This window comes from Littorina saxatilis, linkage group LG4, assembly GCF_037325665.1.
Source record: "Littorina saxatilis isolate snail1 linkage group LG4, US_GU_Lsax_2.0, whole genome shotgun sequence".
NCBI lineage: Eukaryota > Metazoa > Mollusca > Gastropoda > Littorinimorpha > Littorinidae > Littorina > Littorina saxatilis.
In genome coordinates, this window is record NC_090248.1 from 39,425,633 (window position 1) to 39,446,996 (window position 21,364).

Genomic DNA, 21,364 nt, shown 5'->3' on the forward strand with positions numbered 1-21,364 from the left:
ATGGACCCATGATCAGGACCCGTATGCTTATGGGGGAAGTACGCGACAACTCCCGAAGTTTTGAGTGACATCGGAAGTACTTGGCTCACTTTCGTATGCATGGGCCGGAAGAAGGGCTTACTTCGAAGCAAAGCGAGGAAGTAACTGAGGGTAGTTTGCGACTACTTCCAAAGTTTTGAGCGACATCGGAAGTACATCCTCACTTTCGCATGCATGGGACGAAAAAAGAGCTTACTTTGGAAGCAAACTAGGAAGTAAGTGAGGGTAATTGTACTACAGCGAGACCCCGTAGTACACACGCTACTTCCAAAGTTTCTCAGAGCAATATGGCAGGGCTTTTCTTCGGTTTTTCATATCAAACCGAGCTAACGCAAATGAAAGTCCCAAAAAGAGAAAATAGAAGGAAAAGTCGTATCTCGTGCGTGCATTTCGTGCAAATTTCCCTGAATACAAACCAGCCAGCTTTGACTTTTGTTCGTTCTGGGTCACTGGCCACCACTATTTCATCCCCGCTTATACGAGGGGGTGTTTCTATGTAAATGGGCGTCGTTGAGTGCATGTGTGAGTGTGAGAGTGTGCGTGTGAGAGTGCGTGTGTGTGTGTGCGTGCGTGCGTGTGTAGTTGTGCGTCTGTTTATTCATTCGTTTGTTTGCGTGCACGCGCGCACATGTGTGTGTAGGGGGGGAGAGGTGTGTGTGTGTGTGTGTGTGTGTGTGTCCCCATCCCCCCTACCACACACTATTATGAGCTGAGTATTTGTGCCTCGATATTTTATTTATGTTCTTACGTTTTATGTTGTTTATTATGATTCACCACACCCGAGTTTCTCGTAATTGAGATAATACAGTGTTCTATGTCTATGTCTATGTCAAACACACATGCACACACGCGCGTAGGCTAAACAAATCCAATCTACTCAAGTACAACAATTTATCTTTTCTAAAAATTCGGACACACATTTTCCCAATTAATATGAAAGTCACTGAACTTATCTTCGATCATCTTCTTTTTACTACACCTTATATCTTGATTTCCTAATATGGACCACTAGCAACTTTTTCTTTATTTAATTTTTGCTGAGTTTCTAGCACAGCTTGCTAGCTGCAATTCAACATGAGGGTACCCTAGATAAAGAACAACCGCCATGCAAAATATTATACTTGTTGTTATTAAAACAAGCTAGTTATTAGCTATAATAAAAAGGTGGTCCATATTAGGAGCCCTTCCCCTACGTTCAGTATCATTTTGTGAGTTTGACAGCTTGACTAAATCAAATTTCGCTTCACGCGACTTGTTTTTTGTTATCATAGGCTGCAGGGCAGACATTCGCGGAGAACTGAGGGAGAATGGCCAACAGATTAGGAACGCTGAAGCATTGTGTTTTGCTGATGCTTGTAGCCGCTGGAATTCTGCTCATCTACGACGGGCGTTATGGGTTCAGTGCAACATTGTCTATGCCTTGGTATTCGTCATCCAACACGTCATTACAAGCGGGACAATGTCATGACGTACTGCACACCATGACTAAAGGGATTTGGAAACAAAAAAGAATGACATCAGAGGAAGTGCAAAAGATGAGCCACTTTCACAAAAGGGTATGTGCGATTCTTTGTCACTGCTTGGTTGTACCACAGGCGGAAGGTATCGTCCACTGGACAACTACTATCACAGAAAGACTCCAAGGTACGTCACTCACCTTCGAGTCTTCTGTGTTCTTGGAGTCGCTTCCTGGGGAAAAATATTGTTCAAGACGGTTTGCCTCTTTCTACAGTCTGTGTAAGGTCAAATAAATACAGTTGAATGATTATTTGAACAATATGCACCTTTAGTTTTCAGCTTCCGTTCGCTGCAGGTTGTTTTTAACCATCATTTGGACGAATCTTCATTTGCGAGCCGCTAATATCCACTTGGCGGCTAATTATGCATCCGCACCGAATATGCATACCAGCGCTCATTGGTCTAAAACATATGTAAATATTGTGCAGTAAAGGGAAGCTACCCACGGGAGTTTTCACTTTCGGTATTAGTGAAGAACCGTTTGCCACTTCATTCAAAATGAGGAAAACGTTTCAGTCGACCAATGAAAATAATCATCGAATATCCTGTTATTAACCAATGAGCGCTGGTATGCATATTCGGTGCGGTTGCATAATTAGCCGCCAAGTGGATATTGGCGGCTCGCAAACAAAGATTCGTCCAAATGATGGTTAAAAACAACCTGCAGCGAACGGAAGCTGAAAGCTAAAGGTGCATATAGTTCAAACAATCATTCAACTGTATTTATTTGACCTTACACAGACTGTAGGAAGAGGCAAACCGTCTTGAACAATATTTTTCCCCAGGAAGCGACTCCAAGAACACAGAAGACTCGAAGGTGAGTGACGTACCTTGTAGTCTTTCTGTGATAGTAGTAGTCCAGTGGACGATACCTTCCGCCTGTGGTTGTACTAAAATAAAAATAAATAATTCTAAATTAGCCAGTCGTCGCTAACAAAATATTGACCATTGTCATCATTTTCACGAGTTTTCATTCACAAACACCTGGTAAATAAATCTCATGTTCCCCATGCACGGGGGATAACCGGTCAAAGGCCGAACAGAAGCCGAAGGCCGCTCATGACACGTGTGAAGGCAAGTTTTGTCTGTTTTCTAGGTATTGTTTGATTTATGTGGGGATTTAAGGTAAGCTACTGATTCAGCGATGACTAAATTTGTTTCTCGATGCATAAAAAGTCAGGGAGCGATTGATATTTGCCCGTAAATAGCCTTCAAAGCTGAAAATGTCCGCGATCGAGCACCGGAAATGGCTGTTCGATGGGTTTTGCAAGTAGAAATGTGCTTTATTTCACCAAATCAGCTCGTATTTGGTGTGGGTACGGGATTCTAGAGGACGAAGGAGTCATAAGAGGTGCAAAGAAGTGCTATTTGGGAGTAGAATAAATCTTCCGAGACAGTAGACAAGAGAAGGTCATATTTGAGAGATGCGCGTAGGCCGATTGTCTTTCCGACAAGCGAATGATACAGCAGATTTGACCAGAAACCTAGTCTCTAGTTTTTACGAATGAGTTTTTTAATTAAAACAATCACGAGAACTCTCTCGCTTAGCCTAATGGCTGTTCGATGGGTTTCGCAAGTAGAAATGTGCTTTATTTCACCAAATCAGCTCGTATTTGACATCGGTTTGGTATCTATATATATATACGACTTGTGTCTGTGTGTGTGTCTGTGTGTGTGTCTGTGTGTGAGTTCGCGATGCACGGCCAAAGTTCTCGATGGATCTGCTTCAAATTTGGTGGGCATATTCAGGTAAACCCGGGACAGGACACAACCTGGTCGATATTTCAACACGTGCTCTCAGCGCGCAGCGCTGAACCGATTTTGGTTCCACCTCAGCTACCCGGGCCCCCATACCGACACACCAAAGCCGCTACACCACATCACAACGCCAAAGTTCTCGGTGGATCTTTTTCAAATTTGGACACCGTATTCAGCTACACCCCGGACACAATATCATCGATGAGATATTTCAACACGTGCTCTCAGCGCGCAGCGCTGAACCGATTTTGGTTTTTGTGTTCATTTCACCATTATAAGTAACTCTTCCTTATCTTCTCCAGGTTTTCAGCGTTTACCTCCCTTCCTTCGTATGGTGCACTATAGTATGAGTGGGGCATCTTCGGATATTCCCGGCGTTCTGTTACTATTTTTAGAAGGTCACCGCAGTGTCCAGAACGTAAATTGGACCCGTAAATTATCCTCACTGTAAAAGGGCAAAGGTCGAATCAATTTATAGCCACGCGAAAAATACACTGTCATCTATCTCTCTATATATACGGCTTCTCTGTGTTTGTGTGTGTGTGTGTGTGTGTGTGTCTCTCTCTCTATGTGGGCAACACCTATGGATTGTTCAGTTCTGTTTGTGATGTGGTCTGGCGGCTTTTGTGTATTTGTATGTACTGGCCTTCCTTTGAGAAGCCATAACAGATCAAAAGGGCTTAGAGATAAGCTCTAAATTGCTCAATCCTGTTTGAGTGGAGTTCGCCTCCAAAGGTGATTAACACGGTTACATTCGTCGACAAGGATGGGACTCGATATGGTCAGGAATGGCATTATGGCCACTGAATCATTTTCGTGCTGTTCCCATTCCACGAATCTGGGAGGGACCTAAGCTTGGCGGGTCCATTGTTCGGACCCGGCAAAGCCGGCGTACGGCTCTAAGTATTTCATCCCGGCGAAGCCGGCTACCCGGCGAAGCGGGTATTCCTCTAGTATATATATATATTTTCTAATCCTACTGCGAACTGGATAGCAGACGCGGCACGACTGTGAACCCATTTTTTGCTTCAAAGTGTGGGGGGATCTTCCCACACTTTGAAGTAAACTCAGTAACTTACTTCAAAGCGTGGGACTTTTGCATCGCCTGTTTGAGACTGATGATTTTGTCAAAAAAAATGGCAAAGTCTTTTGGATGAGTGAACAGAAAAAGTGAGCGAGCCAAGAAACATAGTGATGTTTGTTATCAGGCTTTAAGCAATGTCCCATTGTTGAGTGTGACGAAAACTCGTGGTGACGATTTTAAAACATGTTGGGTCACGCATGGTCCAATCTTACATGGTCCAATCTTACATGGTCCAACCTTACATGGTCCAATCTTACATGGTCCAATCTTACATGGTCCATATATATATTATTGGACCATGTAAGATTGGACCATGTAAGATTGGACCATGTAAGATTGGACCATGTAAGGTTGGACCATGTAATATGGGACCATGTAAGATTGGACCATGTAAGATTGGACCATGTAGGGTTGGACCATGTAAGATTGGACCATGTCAGGTTGGACCATGTAAGGTTGGACCATGTAAGGTTGGACCATGTAATATTGGACCATGTAAGATTGGACCATGTAAGGTTGGACCATGTAAGATTGGACCATGTAAGGTTGGACCATGTAAGGTTGGACATGTAAGATTGGACCATGTAAGGTTGGACCATGTAAGATTGGACCATGTAAGGTTGGACCATGTAAGGTTGGACCATGTAAGGTTGGACCATGTTATATAGGACCATGTAAGGTTGGACCATGTAAGGTTGGACCATGTTATAAAGGACCATGTAAGATTGGACCATGTAAGGTTGGACCATGTAAGGTTGGACCATGTTATATAGGACCATGTAAGATTGGACCATGTAAGGTTGGACCATGTAAGGTTGGACCATGCAAGGTTGGACCATGTAAGGTTGGACCATGTAAGATTGGACCATGTAATGTTGTACCATGTAAGGTTGGACCATGTAAGATTGGACCATGCAAGATTGGACCATGTAAGATTGGACCATGTAAGGTTGGACCATGTAAGGTTGGACCATGTAAGATTGGACCATGTAAGGTTGGACCATATAAGGTTGGACCATGTAAGATTGGACCATGTAAGATTGGACCATGCGTGACCCAACATGTTTTAAAATCGTCACCACGAGTTTTCGTCACACTCAACAATGGGACATTGCTTAAAAGCCTGATAACAAACATCACTTAATTATGTTTCTTGGCTCGCTCACTTTTTCTGTTCACTCATCCAAAAGACTGCCATTTTTTTGGACAAAATCATCAGGCTCAAACAGGCATGCAAAAGTCCCACGCTTTGAAGTAAGTTACTTCAAAGTGTGGGAAGATCCCCCCACACTTTGAAGTAAAAACTGAGTTTACTTCAAAGTGTGGGGCAGATCCCCACACTTTGAAGTAATTTACTTCAAAGTGTGGGATTACTTCAAAGTGTGGTGCAACAGTCGTGCCGCGTCTGCTATCCAGTTCGCGGTAGGATTAGAAAAAATATATATATACTAGAATGAATACCCGCTTCGCCGGGTAGCCGGCTTCGCCGGGAAGAAGTACTTAGAGCCGTACGCCGGCTTCGCCGGGTCCGAACAATGGACCCGCCAAGCTTAGGTCCCTCCCAGATTCGTGGAATGGGAACAGCACGAAAATGATTCAGTGGCCATAATGCCGGTGTCCGAACCTCTCCCCGTGTACACTACATTGGGTGTGCACGTTAAAGATCCCACGATTGACAAAAGGGTCTTTCCTGGCAAAATTGCTTAGGCACAGTTAATAATTGTCTACCTATACCCGTGTGACTTGGAATAATAGGCCGTGAAAGGTAAATATGCGCCGAAATGGCTGCAATCTACTGGCCGTATAAACTTTCATCTCACACGGCATCACTGCAGAGCGCCTAGAACTGTACCCACGGAATATGCGCGATATAAGACTCATTGATTGATTGATTGATTCCTGTCCATATCGAGTCCCATCCTTGTCGACGAATGTAACCGTGTTAATCACCTTTGGAGGCGAACTCCACTCAAACAGGACTGAGCAAGTTAGAGCTTATCTCTAAGCCCTTTTGAACTGTTATGGCTTCTCAAAGGAAGGCCAGTACACAAAATTACACAAAAGCCGCCAGACCACATCACAAACAGAACTGAACAATGCACAGGTGTTCCTCACATAGAGACACACACACACACACACACACACACACACACACACACACACACACGTACACACACACACACACACACACACACACAAACACAGAGAAGCCGTATCTATAGAGAGATAGATGACAGTGTATTTTTCGCGTGGCTATAAATTGATTCGACCTTTGCACTTTTACAGTGAGGATAATTTACGGGTCCAATTTACGTTCTGGACACTGCGGTGACCTTCTAAAAATAGTAACAGAACGGGGAATATCCGAAGATGCCCCCTTCATACAAAAGTGCACCATACGAAGGAAGGGAGGTAAACGCTGAAAACATGGAGAAGATGAGAAGATAAGGAAGAGTTACTTATAATGGTGAAATGAACACAAAAACCAAATTCGGTTCAGCGCTGCGCGCTGAGAGCACGTGTTGAAATATCTCATCGATGATATTGTGTCCGGGGTGTAGCTGAATACGGTGTCCAAATTTGAAAAAGATCCACCGAGAACTTTGGCTTTGGTGTGTCGGTATGGGGGCCCGGGTAGCTGAGGTGGAACCAAAATAGCTGAGGTGGAACCAAAATCGGTTCAGCGCTGCGCGCTGAGAGCACGTGTTGAAATATCTCATCGATGAGGTTGTGTCCGGGGTCTCTCTGAATAAGCCCACCAAATTTGAAGCAGATCCATCGAGAACTTTGGCCGTGCATGGCGAATACACAGATACACAGACACACACACAGACACACAGACACAAGTCGTATATATATATATAGATACCAAACCGATGTCAAATACGAGCTGATTTGGTGAAATAAAGCACATTTCTACTTGCGAAACCCATCGAACAGCCATTAGGCTAAGCGAGAGAGTTCTCGTGATTGTTTTAATTAAAAAACTCATTCGTAAAAACTAGAGAACGAATGGTTAATCTGCTGTATCATTCGCTTGTCGGAAAGACAATCGGCCTACGTGCATCTCTCAAATATGACCTTCTCTTGTCTACTGTCTCGGAAGATTTATTCTACTCCCAAATAGCACTTCTTTGCACCTCTTATGACTCCTTCGTCCTCTAGAATCCCTTACCCACACCAAATACGAGCTGATTTGGTGAAATAAAGCACATTTCTACTTGCAAAACCCATCGAACAGCCATTTCCGGTGCTCGATCGCGGACATTTTCAGCTTTGAAGGCTATTTACGGGCAAATATCAATCGCTCCCTGACTTTTTATGCATCGAGAAACAAATTTAGTCATCGCTGAATCAGTAGCTTACCTTAAATCCCCACATAAATCAAACAATACCTAGAAAACAGACAAAACTTGCCTTCACACGTGTCATGAGCGGCCTTCGGCTTCTGTTCGGCCTTTGACCGGTTATCCCCCGTGCCATGCAATAACTCGAGGTGGTGAATGGGTTTGAGCTTTCATGTGAAACGTGGATTGTCAAAGTAAAAGCCAATCAGGCTGATTGTTTGATGTGTGGAACCATCGTGGCTTTGGATTTGTGTTTCCGAGGACAACGATTGTAAGCATTCACTCTCAAAGACCCAATCAATGTTGATAATTACCGCGGCGACTCATGGTCAATTTGCAACTTATCTCTGTAATCGCAAAATCCACAACGAAAAGTCATAAACACTTAAAAGAAAAGAAAATATGCTCAACACTTACTGAATTCACAGGTATGATCGCAGCTCTGTACATTTTCAGACTGGAAGAAAAGCGTCAACAAGCTACGTTTGACGTCACATACAAGTTTGACATGTTATCTCGTGCTACTGTGACGATGCTTTGTGGCCCGGAGTTGGATTCTAAAAAATCGTCTCCCTGTGGGTTATTGTGCATTTTGATGCACAACCAAATGAAAATGATGACAAAAACGATGTTTGGTAGCTTGTTGTCAGACCAGCACTTTGTTGTTGGTCCTCGGGGAGCATATCGCCTTTTGTCTCATATTTATCAATCGCGGCCTTCGGCCTTGGTCGATAAAGATGAAACAAAAGACGATATGGTCCCCTTGGACCAACAAAAAAGCTGGTCTGCCAACAAGCTACCAAACATCTTATACATATTATCATGAAAGATGGCGATGATAGTCTAGCATAAAAATGTCTCTTATCGCCCCAAGAGTTATACGGTTCAAGGTTGGGTTTTGTAATTATGTGACCACACACCAGGAAGACCTGTAAATAAAAATTTTAGCGCTGAGTTACTCAAATTGAAAACGGCCGTGTTGTGAGTGGGAATTCTTGTTCTTGTTCTTGTTCTTGTTCCTCTTCCGTTTCCTCTTCCTCCTCTTCCTCTTCCTCCTCTTCCTCCTCCTCTTCCTCCTCTTCCTCCTCCTCCTCTTCCTTCTCGTCCTCTTCCTTCTCGTCCTCTTCTTCCTCGTCCTCGTCCTCCTCCTCTTCCTCCTCCTCTTCCTCCTCCTCCTCCTCCTCCTTGTCCTCTTCCTCCTCCTCTTCCTCCTCTTCCTCCTCCTCCTCCTTGTCCTCTTCCTCCTCCTCCTCTTCCTGCTCCTCCTCTTCCTTCTCGTCCTCTTGCTCTTCCTCTTCTTCCTCTTCCTCCTCCTCCTCTTCCTCATCTTCCTCCTCCTCTTCCTCCTCTTCCTCCTTGTAATCCTCCTCTTCCTCTTCCTCCTCTTCCTCCTCCTCTTCCTCCTCCTCTTCCTCCTCCTCCTCTTCCTCCTCCTCCTCCTCCTCCTCTTCCTCTTCTTCTTCTTCTTCTTCTTCTTCTTCTTCTTCTTCTTCTTCTTCTTCTTCTTCTTCGTTCATGGGCTTAGACTCCCACGTTCACTCATGTTTTTAGCACGAGTGGATTGTACGTGTATGGCCGTTTGTACCCCGCCCTTCAGGCAGCATACGCCGATTTCGGGGGAGGCAAGCTGGGTATTTTCGTGTTTCTATAACCCACCGAACTCTGACATGGATTACATGATCTTTTCCGTGCGCACTTGGTCTTGTGCTTGCGTGTACACACGAAGGGGGATAAGTCACTAGCAGGTCTGCACATAAGTTGACCTGGGAGATCGGAAAAATCTCCACCCTTAACCCACCAGGCGGCAGCGACCGGGATTCAAACTCACGACCACTGCGCCCGTCATGCGCTATTCAATTCTTGGTTGGGGACTTAACGCATGGTGGCCGCCATTACTAGTCTCGGCTTTCCAATTTGTAGGGGGACCTCAAACTTCTGGTTACAAAACACGTGCAAAAAAGCAACTTTTAGACAAGAATTAAGAAAAGAGTTGTCACAGTCGCGCCAAATTTTGTTGTTTCATGTTTGTCTTTGGGGCTTAATGTCCTCCCAGGTAACTAATGACCTATATTGGGACCGCGCCAAATGTATCATGTTTTTAAACAAAGGGGCGTAATCGCTTCTCGTTTTTTCCCAAGCTGAAAGTTATTAGGAATATGTCGCTGTCTGTGCGGGAAATGTGTGTATGTGTGTGTGTGTGTGTGTGTGTGTGTGTGTGTGTGTGTGTTCGTTGCGTGCCACACTAACCCTAAGCTTTGTTGCTGTCTATTCAGTAGCTTTAAGGCTGTTACTAGTAGTCAGTAAAAGTTGGTATCGTTTGGTGTGACTCGGGCCTCTTAACGGTGTGTGAAACCTTGCTATCACAGGTGAGAGAGGAGGAACACCATCTTCCCAAAGGCGTACAGCGGACAGACAAACAATGTGGCAACATCAGTATCAGCGTAAAAAACAAGTGGATCCGAGCCTTGTGCGATTCTGAGGGTAATACGCCGTGTTGCTATGAAAACCACTGCGTCAACAAGCTCCCGGCGGAGTGCGCATGCTCCAATTGCTTCGACTTGCGCATTCCCGTCCACGCGGAGTATTCTGATTGGTTGCCCGTGGACCCTGTGTGTAAACCCCAGAACTGGTCGGTGGAGGATATTTGTCGTCTGCTGGAGCCGTCTACCTTATATTTTATCGGAGATTCCTTCATCAGACATGTCTACACGGCATTACTGTTGGCGGCTAGGGGTAATGACGTCACTGGAGCTTTCGCCTCCAAAATGCCGCAGGGTAAGTTCAAATTATATGTGCTAAGTAACCAGAAATAAGTTTGATGAATAAAATGAAAAGGTGCTCAGTATATTGTTCTAGGTTTTGCCGTTGATGGTTGTTCCTAAGTTTGAGATCGAGGTGTCAGTACTTAAGTCTGTGTCAATTTGTAAAGATTGCCGCATTTCTGAGCTACCACTTACCTTATTTTGATGTACGCAGAGCGCCTCCATCAAGGTGTCCATGACACGGACAGACATGCGATCGCTTTCAGTATGCACCGTGCGCGGTTGCCTAGAATTAGGTCAAGTAATGATGATGGGGTCTATGTCGACCAAAAGAGTGGGATTCCCTGTAGGTGGAATCCCTGTAGGGGACAGGGTGGAGTTCTTCAATAAAACTTGCAAACCATACTCGAATTTCTAAGAAATATCAAAAAAGACAGAAAAACATCAAATTCTACTGATGTTGCTAAGCATCACGTGACTTTCAGCGATATTAGCGAAACTGTACAGGAACTACACCCTGTGGTAATCCCTGTATACAGGAACTCCATCTACAGGAACTCCACCTACAGGGAATCCCACTCTTTTGGTCGACATAGACCCCATCAACTCAAGTAATAGTAGCGTACGTCTAGATGTTCGAGCAACAATCCCATACACATTCAACTAGTACATACTACTGGTCACATTAGTGTTGTCAACATAATGACTACACGATAATGGAGTCTTTGAAGAGAAGAGGTCGCAATATATACCTAAAACTAAGACTTTTCTTTTCCCGCACATTTACACTTTATGAGGACAAACATTTTGAAAAGAAATTAAGTAATCCCTGACCGAGCAATTGTTTGTGAACGCGAAAATTCCCACGAAAGAACAAGTATTCTTTGACCTCAACCCCTCTCTCTCTCAACACATGCACGAATCTGTCAAATTATTCAAAGGGGTAAAATAAATAAATCAAAAACAAAATATTGACTCTTATCGCGTCTTGAGCTATGCAGTACGGTAGGGGGTTGTGATAATGTTACCATACGCCAGTAATGTTCGCATTTCACACACTAGCCAGGACTGAATTTACCCAATGAACCCAGAGTTCGGCAAGACAAAACACACGAGGAATACCTTAGAATTAATATTTGAGCGTTCTGTTTTTCAAATCTAAATACTTTGTTGGGCAGTCTTCCGAGACGGTACACATTCTGAAATGGACAGTGCGTTGCAGCTGTGTAATGTGTTTTACCCCAGTATAGCACGGAATGTGCATGCGTTTGGTAGACTGCAAGTTTGAATTCCTGAATCTAACGGTTTTATCTGCTTCGACGAATGCGTGCCCACCAGGACTGAATAACACATGACGAGGAACGGAAGTCGGAACTCTTGACGAAGGAGAGCGGATGAAGAAAACCGTTCGCCGATTAACATTTATTCAATTAATCAGTATAATAAAGGTGTTGTGATGCACAAAGTCATGTCAAGAAATGCACCGGAGACATTACGTGATAATTGTATTTTGAACCAGAACAGACTGAAAATCATAAAACCGACCTCACGTATTGACCTTTTCAAATCAAGCCTTCTTTATTCAGGTGCGGTCCTGAGGAACTCACTGCCAATTTGTTTTAAACATAAAACAAACACACACACACAGCTTCAAAGAATATTACATGTCACACACAATGCAAAATGACAAGTGATGAATGTGTACTGACCGGCACGGTTGGCCTAGTGGTAAGGCGTCCGCCCCGTGATCGGGAGGTCGTGGGTTCGAACCCCGGCCGGGTCATACCTAAGACTTTAAAATTGGCTATCTAGTGGCTGCTCCGCCTGGCGTCTGGCATTATGGGGTTAGTGCTAGGACTGGTTGGTCCGGTGTCAGAATAATGTGACTGGGTGAGACATGAAGCCTGTGCTGCGACTTCTGTCTTGTGTGTGGCGCACGTTATATGTCAAAGCAGCACCGCCCTGATATGGCCCTTCGTGGTCGGCTGGGCGTTAAACAAACAAACAAACAAACAAATGTGTACTGGAAATTTAGTGAAAAGGCTGTAAAGTTGTTTTAATATTTGTATCTGTATATACAGTTATAATATGTCAAGTTTTCTCTAATAGTTCTTTGATTATATTTTTTTCTGTTGTAGTTGATTCTGTCTTAGGGCGAGGGTTGGATGTAAAAAATTAAAAAAAAGCATATATTCTTGCTACCTATTACCCTCCATAATAAAGGTTTTGCCTTGTCTTGTCTTGCCTTGTCTCTCATCTCTCATTCAGGGGTTTAGATAAAGCATCCGAGCATGGTGATGCTTTCACTTTCACAGAATACTTTTTGTTTTAGCAGAATTAGAACACTTGGATTGTTTCTAAAGTTTTCTTTCTGATTTCTAGAACTACGATCCAGGTGCTCGGTGTGACGAATGGAATTCGTGTATCGACTCCCTCTCTCATATTAATCGAGACTTCACTAGTTGCGTACACAAAACGAGGTTAAATGACCGAGACTACGTCATGACGACACTGGATACATATGACGTCAACGCTCGCGCCATTAGTCCAAAACTAGTGCAGCGTACAAGACAAGAATTTGTTTATCTTCATGGAAAGAAATTTAAAGAAGAGAGCAAAAGGAAACAGCGTGCACTGGTATATTAATTCGTGAATATGAACTGTACATATATTCAGTTGAGGTTGCTAGGATGCAATGCTCTGACCGTTTCATTGACTCCAAGATGGCAGCAATCAACGAAGCCACATAGATTGCACTAGCATATGTTTCACCTTCCGTGGACGGATTTCCACATTTTTGCGATCTCCAAAGGTCCACTAACCGAAGGTAAAACACGCTAATACATTTTAACATTATTGATTCACAGGAAAACACAGGTATTGTTCATTTTCCATGTGTTTGTGTCAGTCTGTGAACTCTTGTTTCTGTGTTTGTTTTAGAGAAACAAATTGAATGATATCGATGGAAATCATACTTGATAATAACAGATATTGCACGTGTGTGTTGCAGAAGGTGCAAGTGTACAGGGGTGTACAATGCTTGTGTAAATGATGTCGTGTGAACACTGTGGGAAGGGCAACGTCAGCGGTAACCACGGAAGGAACCACCAACGTCCCCAAGTGTCACCCAGATCGAGTTTATCATGATGAGTAGTCTACTTTATATTTTGTGAACATTAACACACCTTCATATCTTCATTTGTGTAAACCGAAATACATTTGCAACGAGAAGAAGAAGTACGTTCCGCGCTTCGATATCAAACGTCTACGCAACAAGAAGAAGAAAGACAATGTTGTTACGTGTGTGTGAAATCACATCAGCGAAATCATAATCTATAAAACTTTCATTTGAAGATTCTAAGAGAAAGGGATTGATGTCTGCAAGAATGATCATGTGCATGTTTTTGAAAGTACAGAATTATTAAATTTCTTATTACTTCTTTGCACTTGTCTCTGTTAAACACTGATCAGCCCTAGAACGAGAAGCAGACGTCACACTCGGGTATCTACATGTTCACGGAAAAAGTGTGTCGACTGTGGTTGGATCAGAATACTCGGGTCTGCAACGGCACCGTTACCCTACGTCTGCGATATCTGTATTCAGGTAAGACCTCTAGATATATATATACCCTTCCAAAAAAGTTATGGACCACTTTTTCAAATGCATGCCGAATAGAAATGACAAGGTTGAACGATTTAATTGTTTCATTACGTTTTATTGAAGAACCAATTAAGGACTGTCTGAATTTTATTTCAAACACGGCAGCAAAAACAAAACTAGAGGTTACTCTCGACAACCCCCTGATTTCAAATTTACAATAGAAGTGTGTATTACAACGAAGAACTGCAAAGTCTCACCCCGACTGCGATCACAAGTCTATCTGCCCACTACATGGTAGTCACTAGTGAGATTTCCTACGACTTGAGATGATCCTTCCCAGACCGCCACAGAGGTCCGATCAAACGATCTTGTTCTAGAACAGCGCCATCTGCAAAGCGCTCTCTACGACACCTCCAGACTCTTTTGCGTCCATCAGGAGGATCTAAGAAGAAGCGGGACCCATCTGTAAACAGGAACTGAGCCTACCGTTGATGATTAGCACCTCACATGATGAGTGCATCAGGCTCTGTGGGCAGCTCGGTTGTTAGCAGTCAGTCTTGTTCCGGAGACTGGACGTCTTGCACCAAAGTTAATGGCATGTAAGCAGTTTCGAAATGATTGATCACTTACACAAGTGATGATGGGAGGTCGTGGCGGATGCCGGCTGCCGTTTGCAGTAACCATTCTTTGCTGCATGGCCTTCATTTAAATGAAACGATCCTCCATTGTTGGGGTGACTGTTGGCCTTCCATAACATTGTCGTTACTGCGCTCTTCCAATTGCTGGAAGCTCTGCCTTAGTTTGATGATGTGGGAGTGAGACACTGTAACACTCTGAGCCACTTGCCTGGCAGCAACAACATCGTGTAGCCATCCAATTGCCCTCTCCCTATCCAAGTCGCTCCGGTTTCGTCATGGGGGCATGGTGTTGCATTATTTAGTCAGTGTTTCATTTTAGAAATAACAAGTTTCATGGCCCAAACATTTCATGGCCCAAACCCTGTTGTAGCACGTGCATCACTAGTTTTTGCCCTGGCATGTTCTCACTAATGTTCAAGTTGGATCAGAGAAAAATGACGAGAGAGTCTTTGTGTGTGTGTATGTGTGTGTGTGTGTGTGTGTGTGTGTGTGTGTGTGTGTGTGTGTGTGCGTGTGTGATCTGCGATGCAGAAAGCTGAAAGGACGCAATGTGGTCACACCTATCTCGAGATATAAGCGTCGCACACAACCAGGGACCTTACATTATGTGATTCCTATTCACGGTGTCTTTCTGCGTGCATATTTACTCGTGCTATGCAAAGCATGGTCCTCTTTGCTGGCACCTTAACTTGTGCTATACAAAGCATGATCCAATAACGACAAAACAGTCACTGTACACAATGTCTCTCTACAAGCACCTCTGCTCGTGACATTTAAAGCATGACCCCGTAACCACAAACCAGTCACTGTTCACAATTTCATGTTTCAGGTACATCTTCTGGTGCCATCCAAAGCATGACCCCATACGCACAAAACAGTCACTGTTCACAATGTCATGTTGCAGGTACATCTTCTGGTGCCATCCAAAGCATGACCCCATAACCACAAAACAGTCACTGTTCACAATATCTCTTTGCAGGTACATCTACTGGTGCCATCCAAAGCATGACCCCATAACCACAAAACAGTCACTGTTCACAATGTCATGTTGCAGGTACATCTACTGGTGCCATCCAAAGCATGACCCCATAACCACAAAACAGTCACTGTTCACAATGTCATGTTGCAGGTACATCTACTGGTGCCATCTAAAGCATGACCCCATAACCACAAAACAGTCACTGTTCACAATGTCATGTTGCAGGTACATCTACTGGTGCCATCTAAAGCATGACCCCATAACCACAAAACAGTCACTGTTCACAATGTCTCTTTGCAGGCACTATGAACACATCCATCCACAAGACGGTGTTGTCCTTGCAGAACAAGACTCGCAGCCTGGTTTTTCTCGGGGTAGGTTTTCACGACAAGCTCAACGTGGATATTGTCACCAAGCGTCTCCTCAAGCCCCTGCTGACCGCTATGAAGTCCAAGCGTCTGCAGTGGCCCAGGCTTGTGTGGGCCCCGGTGCACCAGTTCGGCATGATGCGGACTTCACAGACTGCTGTCGACGTCAACATGGCCAGGGAGTTCAACAGACGTGTAGAGGAGTTCCTGACTCCCTGGGGAGTGCCTGTGTTTAACACTTTCACCTTGACGGACAACGTGACCAGCTTCGACGGACAGCATTACGGCTTTGGTGTCAACCGCATGAAAGTCAGGATACTGTTGCATTACCTGCAAGAGCTGAAGTCACTAGGGCGGTGGTAGCAATATAGGTTACATCCTCGCCAATGGCTCTCTATATGCATGATACCCATTTCGAGACAGAGCGTAAGAAAATGAGGTCGTCACTCGAGGGGGACGGGCGCGATGGTCTAGTGGATAAGACGCCGGCATCCCAAGTGGAATGTCGTGGGTTCGAATCCCGACCGCGCCTGGTGGGTTAAGGGATTTTCCGATCTCCGAAGTCAACTTATGTGTAGACCCGATAGTGCCTTATCCCCCTTTGTGTGAAAACGCAAGCACAAGACCCAATGCGCACGGAAAAGATCCTGTAATCCATGTCAGAGTTCGGTGGGTCAAAGAAACACGAAAATACCCAGCATGCTTCCCCCGAATACGGCGTATGGCAGCCTGAATGGCGGGGTATAAACGGTCATACACTTAAAAGATCATCGGAGCTTTAACCCATACACAAAGAAGAAGCCACTCGAGGTTTTGCCGTCATTCAGTCTCGCGCATTGTCGAGACATGGATTCAATGTCACACGAGTCATCAGCGAGGAGTTATTTTCTATGTGCCATGATATGAGCGAAACACACACTCTAAACTGGGCCCGTATGCATGAACTGGAAGTCAGAAACACTGGAAGTAGAGGCCTCTTTTGAAAGTGGGAACTCCCGAAGTTAACTTTCTAACTGTTCCCTATGCATGAACGCCGTAGTGCTGACTTCGAGAGTATTCGGTCAAGGTCGCGAAAATTGGGGGAATCCCAACTAGTACATGCGTTTGTTAACGGTAAGCTTGGCGACCAGAAGAAACAAGTCTCATCGCGAGTTCAAAAGGGCGAACGTTAAGTCGAGCGCGCTGTAGAACATACAGCGTTATTGCTGTTGTTTTTTGAATGGTTAAACGAAAGGGTCGGTTCAAACCTGTGGTGATTGTCTTGGAATCGAATGACTGCCTAGCTATGACAATGACTTTGTTGACCTGAATGTTAGGGAGAAAAATAGATGATTATGCTGAACTTTTTTTCTCCTTTTTGTTTTATCTCAGTTTTTTTTTTTTTTTTTTTTCCTTGACATGGTAACTGTATTTTCTGTTTGCACACACACTCTCTCATTTACATGCGGTTCAGAAAAACTTGTACATTATACAAAAGGACTAAAAATAGTCATAAGTGAAAAAAAATATACGTGTCAACATGTGTACCATCAAAATGATCATATGTCATATATTGATCTTTTTTTTTAAACAATATTCGCATCATAATGTACGTATGGCTGTCTTTACATTATATCAAAGAAAATAAACAATAATTTGTTTTTAATTAATAAAACTTCAGACTAACGAAATCTCAAAACAACATGATTTCCAAAAATAATTTCCAGTGTTAATCGTGAATCGGTTTTTTTAAAAATGCTTACGCACATCTTTGCGATTAAAATAATGTGATTAATCTTCTTCATATTTTTGCTGTTACTTTTTATACCAAAAAGCACATCTGTAACATTCAACCTAATTCTTTCACCAATGTTTACTAAAATGTACATTTCAATATATTTCCAAAACCTGAGCACTGTTGGGCACTCAAAGAAAAAATGCTCCAATACATCAAGTTCATCCTTACAATATGTACAGTTTTTATCAGCCTTCACTTTCATTTTACACAATAAAATATTAGTTGGATAAATGTTTTGCAATATTTTCCAATGCAGTACACGTAATCGAACTTCACTAGTGACAGTGGCTGCTAAGTTCCAATTCTTTTCGTCAATTTCAAATCCTAATTTTCTTCTCCAAAATCCTTCTGAACAGGGTTGGCTGTATTGTTTTCCTACCAGAATCTTTCGAATTTCTTTTACTGATTTAACTTTTTTCCCACAGAAGGTCGGAATGTCACACTCACTGAACAATTTACATCGTTTATATCGACATTTCTTAAAAGGAGATGTACAGCTATTCGAACAACATTGTACTCAAGCAATCTATTTGCAGTGTAGCCAGTTCTTTCACACACTTCTTCATAGGTAGAAAAACGTCCATTCTCACACACATCGCTCACATACATTATACCACTTTGAATCCAATCCGCAAAAAAGAGTGGGTTTCCTTGTCACATTATATCTTTGTTGTTCCACAACAAACCGGAAACAGAGTTATCATTATTATCGACTTGATTGTTATCAAGCCATGCCTTCAACACAGCGTACCAAAATTCCGATTTAATACTGTCCAATCCTTTAAATGGTTTGCTATTAATGTTCGCAAAAAAACACTCAAAGCGACTCCCAAAACGGAAAAACAGTGCTTTTGGGAGCCATGACCATTTCTGGTCTTCATTAGACAGAGTTAGGTTCACAACCCAGCTTAACAAAAAGGAACACTGCATCTGACGCAAATCAATCATATTTAATCCACCTTGCTTTACTTCGTTACATAAAACAGTTCTTTTCACCTTTTCAAATGCTTTTCTGTTGCAGTCTTTTTTGCGCCACACGAAGCGAAACATTAACCTATTAATTTCAGTTAGAACGTCGTCTGGTACAATCAGCGCCTGCATTATATAGACAAAATGTGGCAGAATAAACGTTTTGAATACACAGACTTTACCAATAATGCTCAAATTCCTTTTCTCCCACACGCAGATGAGCCTTTTTGCAACATTCACTCTCTCTTCCCAATTCTCTTTCACTTTTGACGCACGCATATAATTACAGAAATATACACCTAGAATTTTCATTTTGTCTGTACATGCAAAACCGCAACACTCATTCCTACAATTCTTCCGCGACCCAAACCACATTAGTTTGGATTTTTGGTGATTTATGTTCAAACCTGATATTTCTGAAAATTTACCAATCAAAGCCAGGGCTTGGAACATGTCATGTTCATCTTGCAAAAACAATGTAACATCATCAGCATACAACAATACTTTCAAAACTGTATTCATATCTCCGTTGTTCCATAATGACATACCCTGTTTTATCTCAGTTGCATGCAGGCAGCTTCAACCCTTTCTTTTTTGCCTCTTTTTTTTTTCTTTTTTCTTTTGTTGTTATCGGGGAGCATCCGTCTTTATTGATCTTTTTTTCTGTTCTTTTTTCCTGCTTTTTATATTAAAGTCAAGATTGGATTTTTTGTGAAAGCATAGGACAGTTTCTTTACGAAATTAAACAAGTCGCGTAAGGCGAAAATACAATATTTAGTCAAGTAGCTGTCGAACTCACAGAATGAAACTGAACGCAATGCCATTTTTCAGCAAGACCGTATACTCGTAGCATCGTCAGTCCACCGCTCATGGCAAAGGCAGTGAAATTGACAAGAAGAGCGGGGTATTCGTTGCGCTGAGAAGGATAGCACGCTTTTCTGTACCTCTCTTCGTTTTAACTTTCTGAGCGCGTTTTTAATCCAAACATATCATATCTATATGTTTTTGGAATCAGGAACCGACAAGGAATAAGATGAAAGTGTTTTTAAATTGATTTCGAAAAAGAAATTTTGATAATAATTTTTATATATTTAATTTTCAGAGCTTGTTTTTCATCCAAATATAACATATTTATATGTTTTTGGAATCAGCAAATGATGGAGAATTAAGATAAACGTAAATTTGGATCGTTTTATAAATTTTTTTGTTTTTTTACAATTTTCAGATTTTTAATGACCAAAGTCATTATTTAATTTTTAAGCCACCACGCTGAAATGCAATACCGAAGTCCGGGCTTCGTCGAACATTACCCGACCAAAATTTCAACCAGTTTGGTTGAAAAATGAGGGCGTGACAGTGCCGCCACAACTTTCACGAAAAGCCGGATATGACGTCATCAAAGACATTTATCAAAAAAATGAAAAAAACGTCTGAGGATATCATACCCAGAAACTCACATGTCAAATTTCATAAAGATCGGTCCAGTAGTTTAGTCTGAATCGCTCTACACACACACACACACACACACACACGCACATGCACCACGACCCTCGTCTCGATTCCCCCCTCTACGTTAAAACATTTAGTCAAAACTTGACTAAATGTAAAAACCGGTTGTTGCAGCGAATGCCTATAAAGAAAAAGATCAATAATTTTTTATTTTTTTTAAACACTTTTGCTCCCAGCGGCACTTGAACCCGGAGCGCCGGATCGAATTTCCGAATCCGTAACCACTGCACCATGCTACTCGTGCGAAAAAAAGCGTGATGAAAAGATGTAATATGAGTTATTCAGTCGTGATGGTTTGAAAGCTCGCCACCTTCGCCAAATGACTCGAGCACGTTTTTTTTGGTTAGTAACTGATCGAACTGTCGCTTTTGAGCCACTCTGTTCCAAGCATTTCACCTAAATTAAACAAGAATGTCACAGTTTGTGTCTATGGTGCAAGGTAGCCGACCGTCTCATTGTAGCCAAGTTACGACAGTTGCTCGATTGACGCATTTCACGTCTTCGATATTCTGTCTGAGCTCATTTCCCAATGAGCTGCCTTAAAAACAGGAATGTCCTGCAATTGTAGTATGCGTTGGAGGTTTCTTTTGGATGTAATGGGTAAGGACATTTAAGAAGCAATATCGTCGTATAATGATGTCAAGTGAGAGACCCTGCAAATTAACATTGAAAGTGGGAACTTCGGAAGCAAAGTTGCCAGCTACTCGGTATGCAAGAGCTAAATTGAAAGCCGAAGTAGTGGCTTCGAGAGTTCTGAGGTCAAGGTCGAGGAAATTGGGGGAATCCCAATTAGTGCGCATGCGTTTGTAAACGGTAGGCTTGGTGACCAGAGAAAACGAATCTCATCGCGAGTTCGTAAATGGGCGAACGTTGATCGCGCTGTAGCTTTTACTATAGTTGTTGCTTCTGCCTGGTTGAACGAAAGGGTCGGTTCAAAGCTGTGATGATTGTCTTGAAATTGAATGACTGTCTATAATAATGATTTTGTTCACCAGAATGTTGGGGAGAATAAAAC

The 21,364-nt window shown here is 42.9% G+C and overlaps 1 protein-coding gene and 1 long non-coding RNA gene across 2 annotated transcripts; both read left to right on the forward strand.

The window, feature by feature from the left end:
- Positions 1-1,270: 1,270 nt before the first annotated feature.
- LOC138965585 (uncharacterized) lies at positions 1,271-19,735 on the forward strand. Its single transcript, XM_070337768.1, has 5 exons — positions 1,271-1,595; positions 10,113-10,521; positions 12,891-12,910; positions 13,986-14,112; positions 16,027-19,735. Exons 1-5 carry the CDS (start codon positions 1,347-1,349, stop codon positions 16,455-16,457), a joined length of 1,236 nt encoding a protein of 411 aa, XP_070193869.1. The 5' UTR covers positions 1,271-1,346; the 3' UTR covers positions 16,458-19,735.
- On the forward strand, positions 12,921-13,950 carry LOC138964720 (uncharacterized). Its single transcript, XR_011455191.1, has 2 exons — positions 12,921-13,335; positions 13,519-13,950. It is a non-coding gene; the product is annotated as an uncharacterized lncRNA (long non-coding RNA).
- Positions 19,736-21,364: the final 1,629 nt, after the last annotated feature.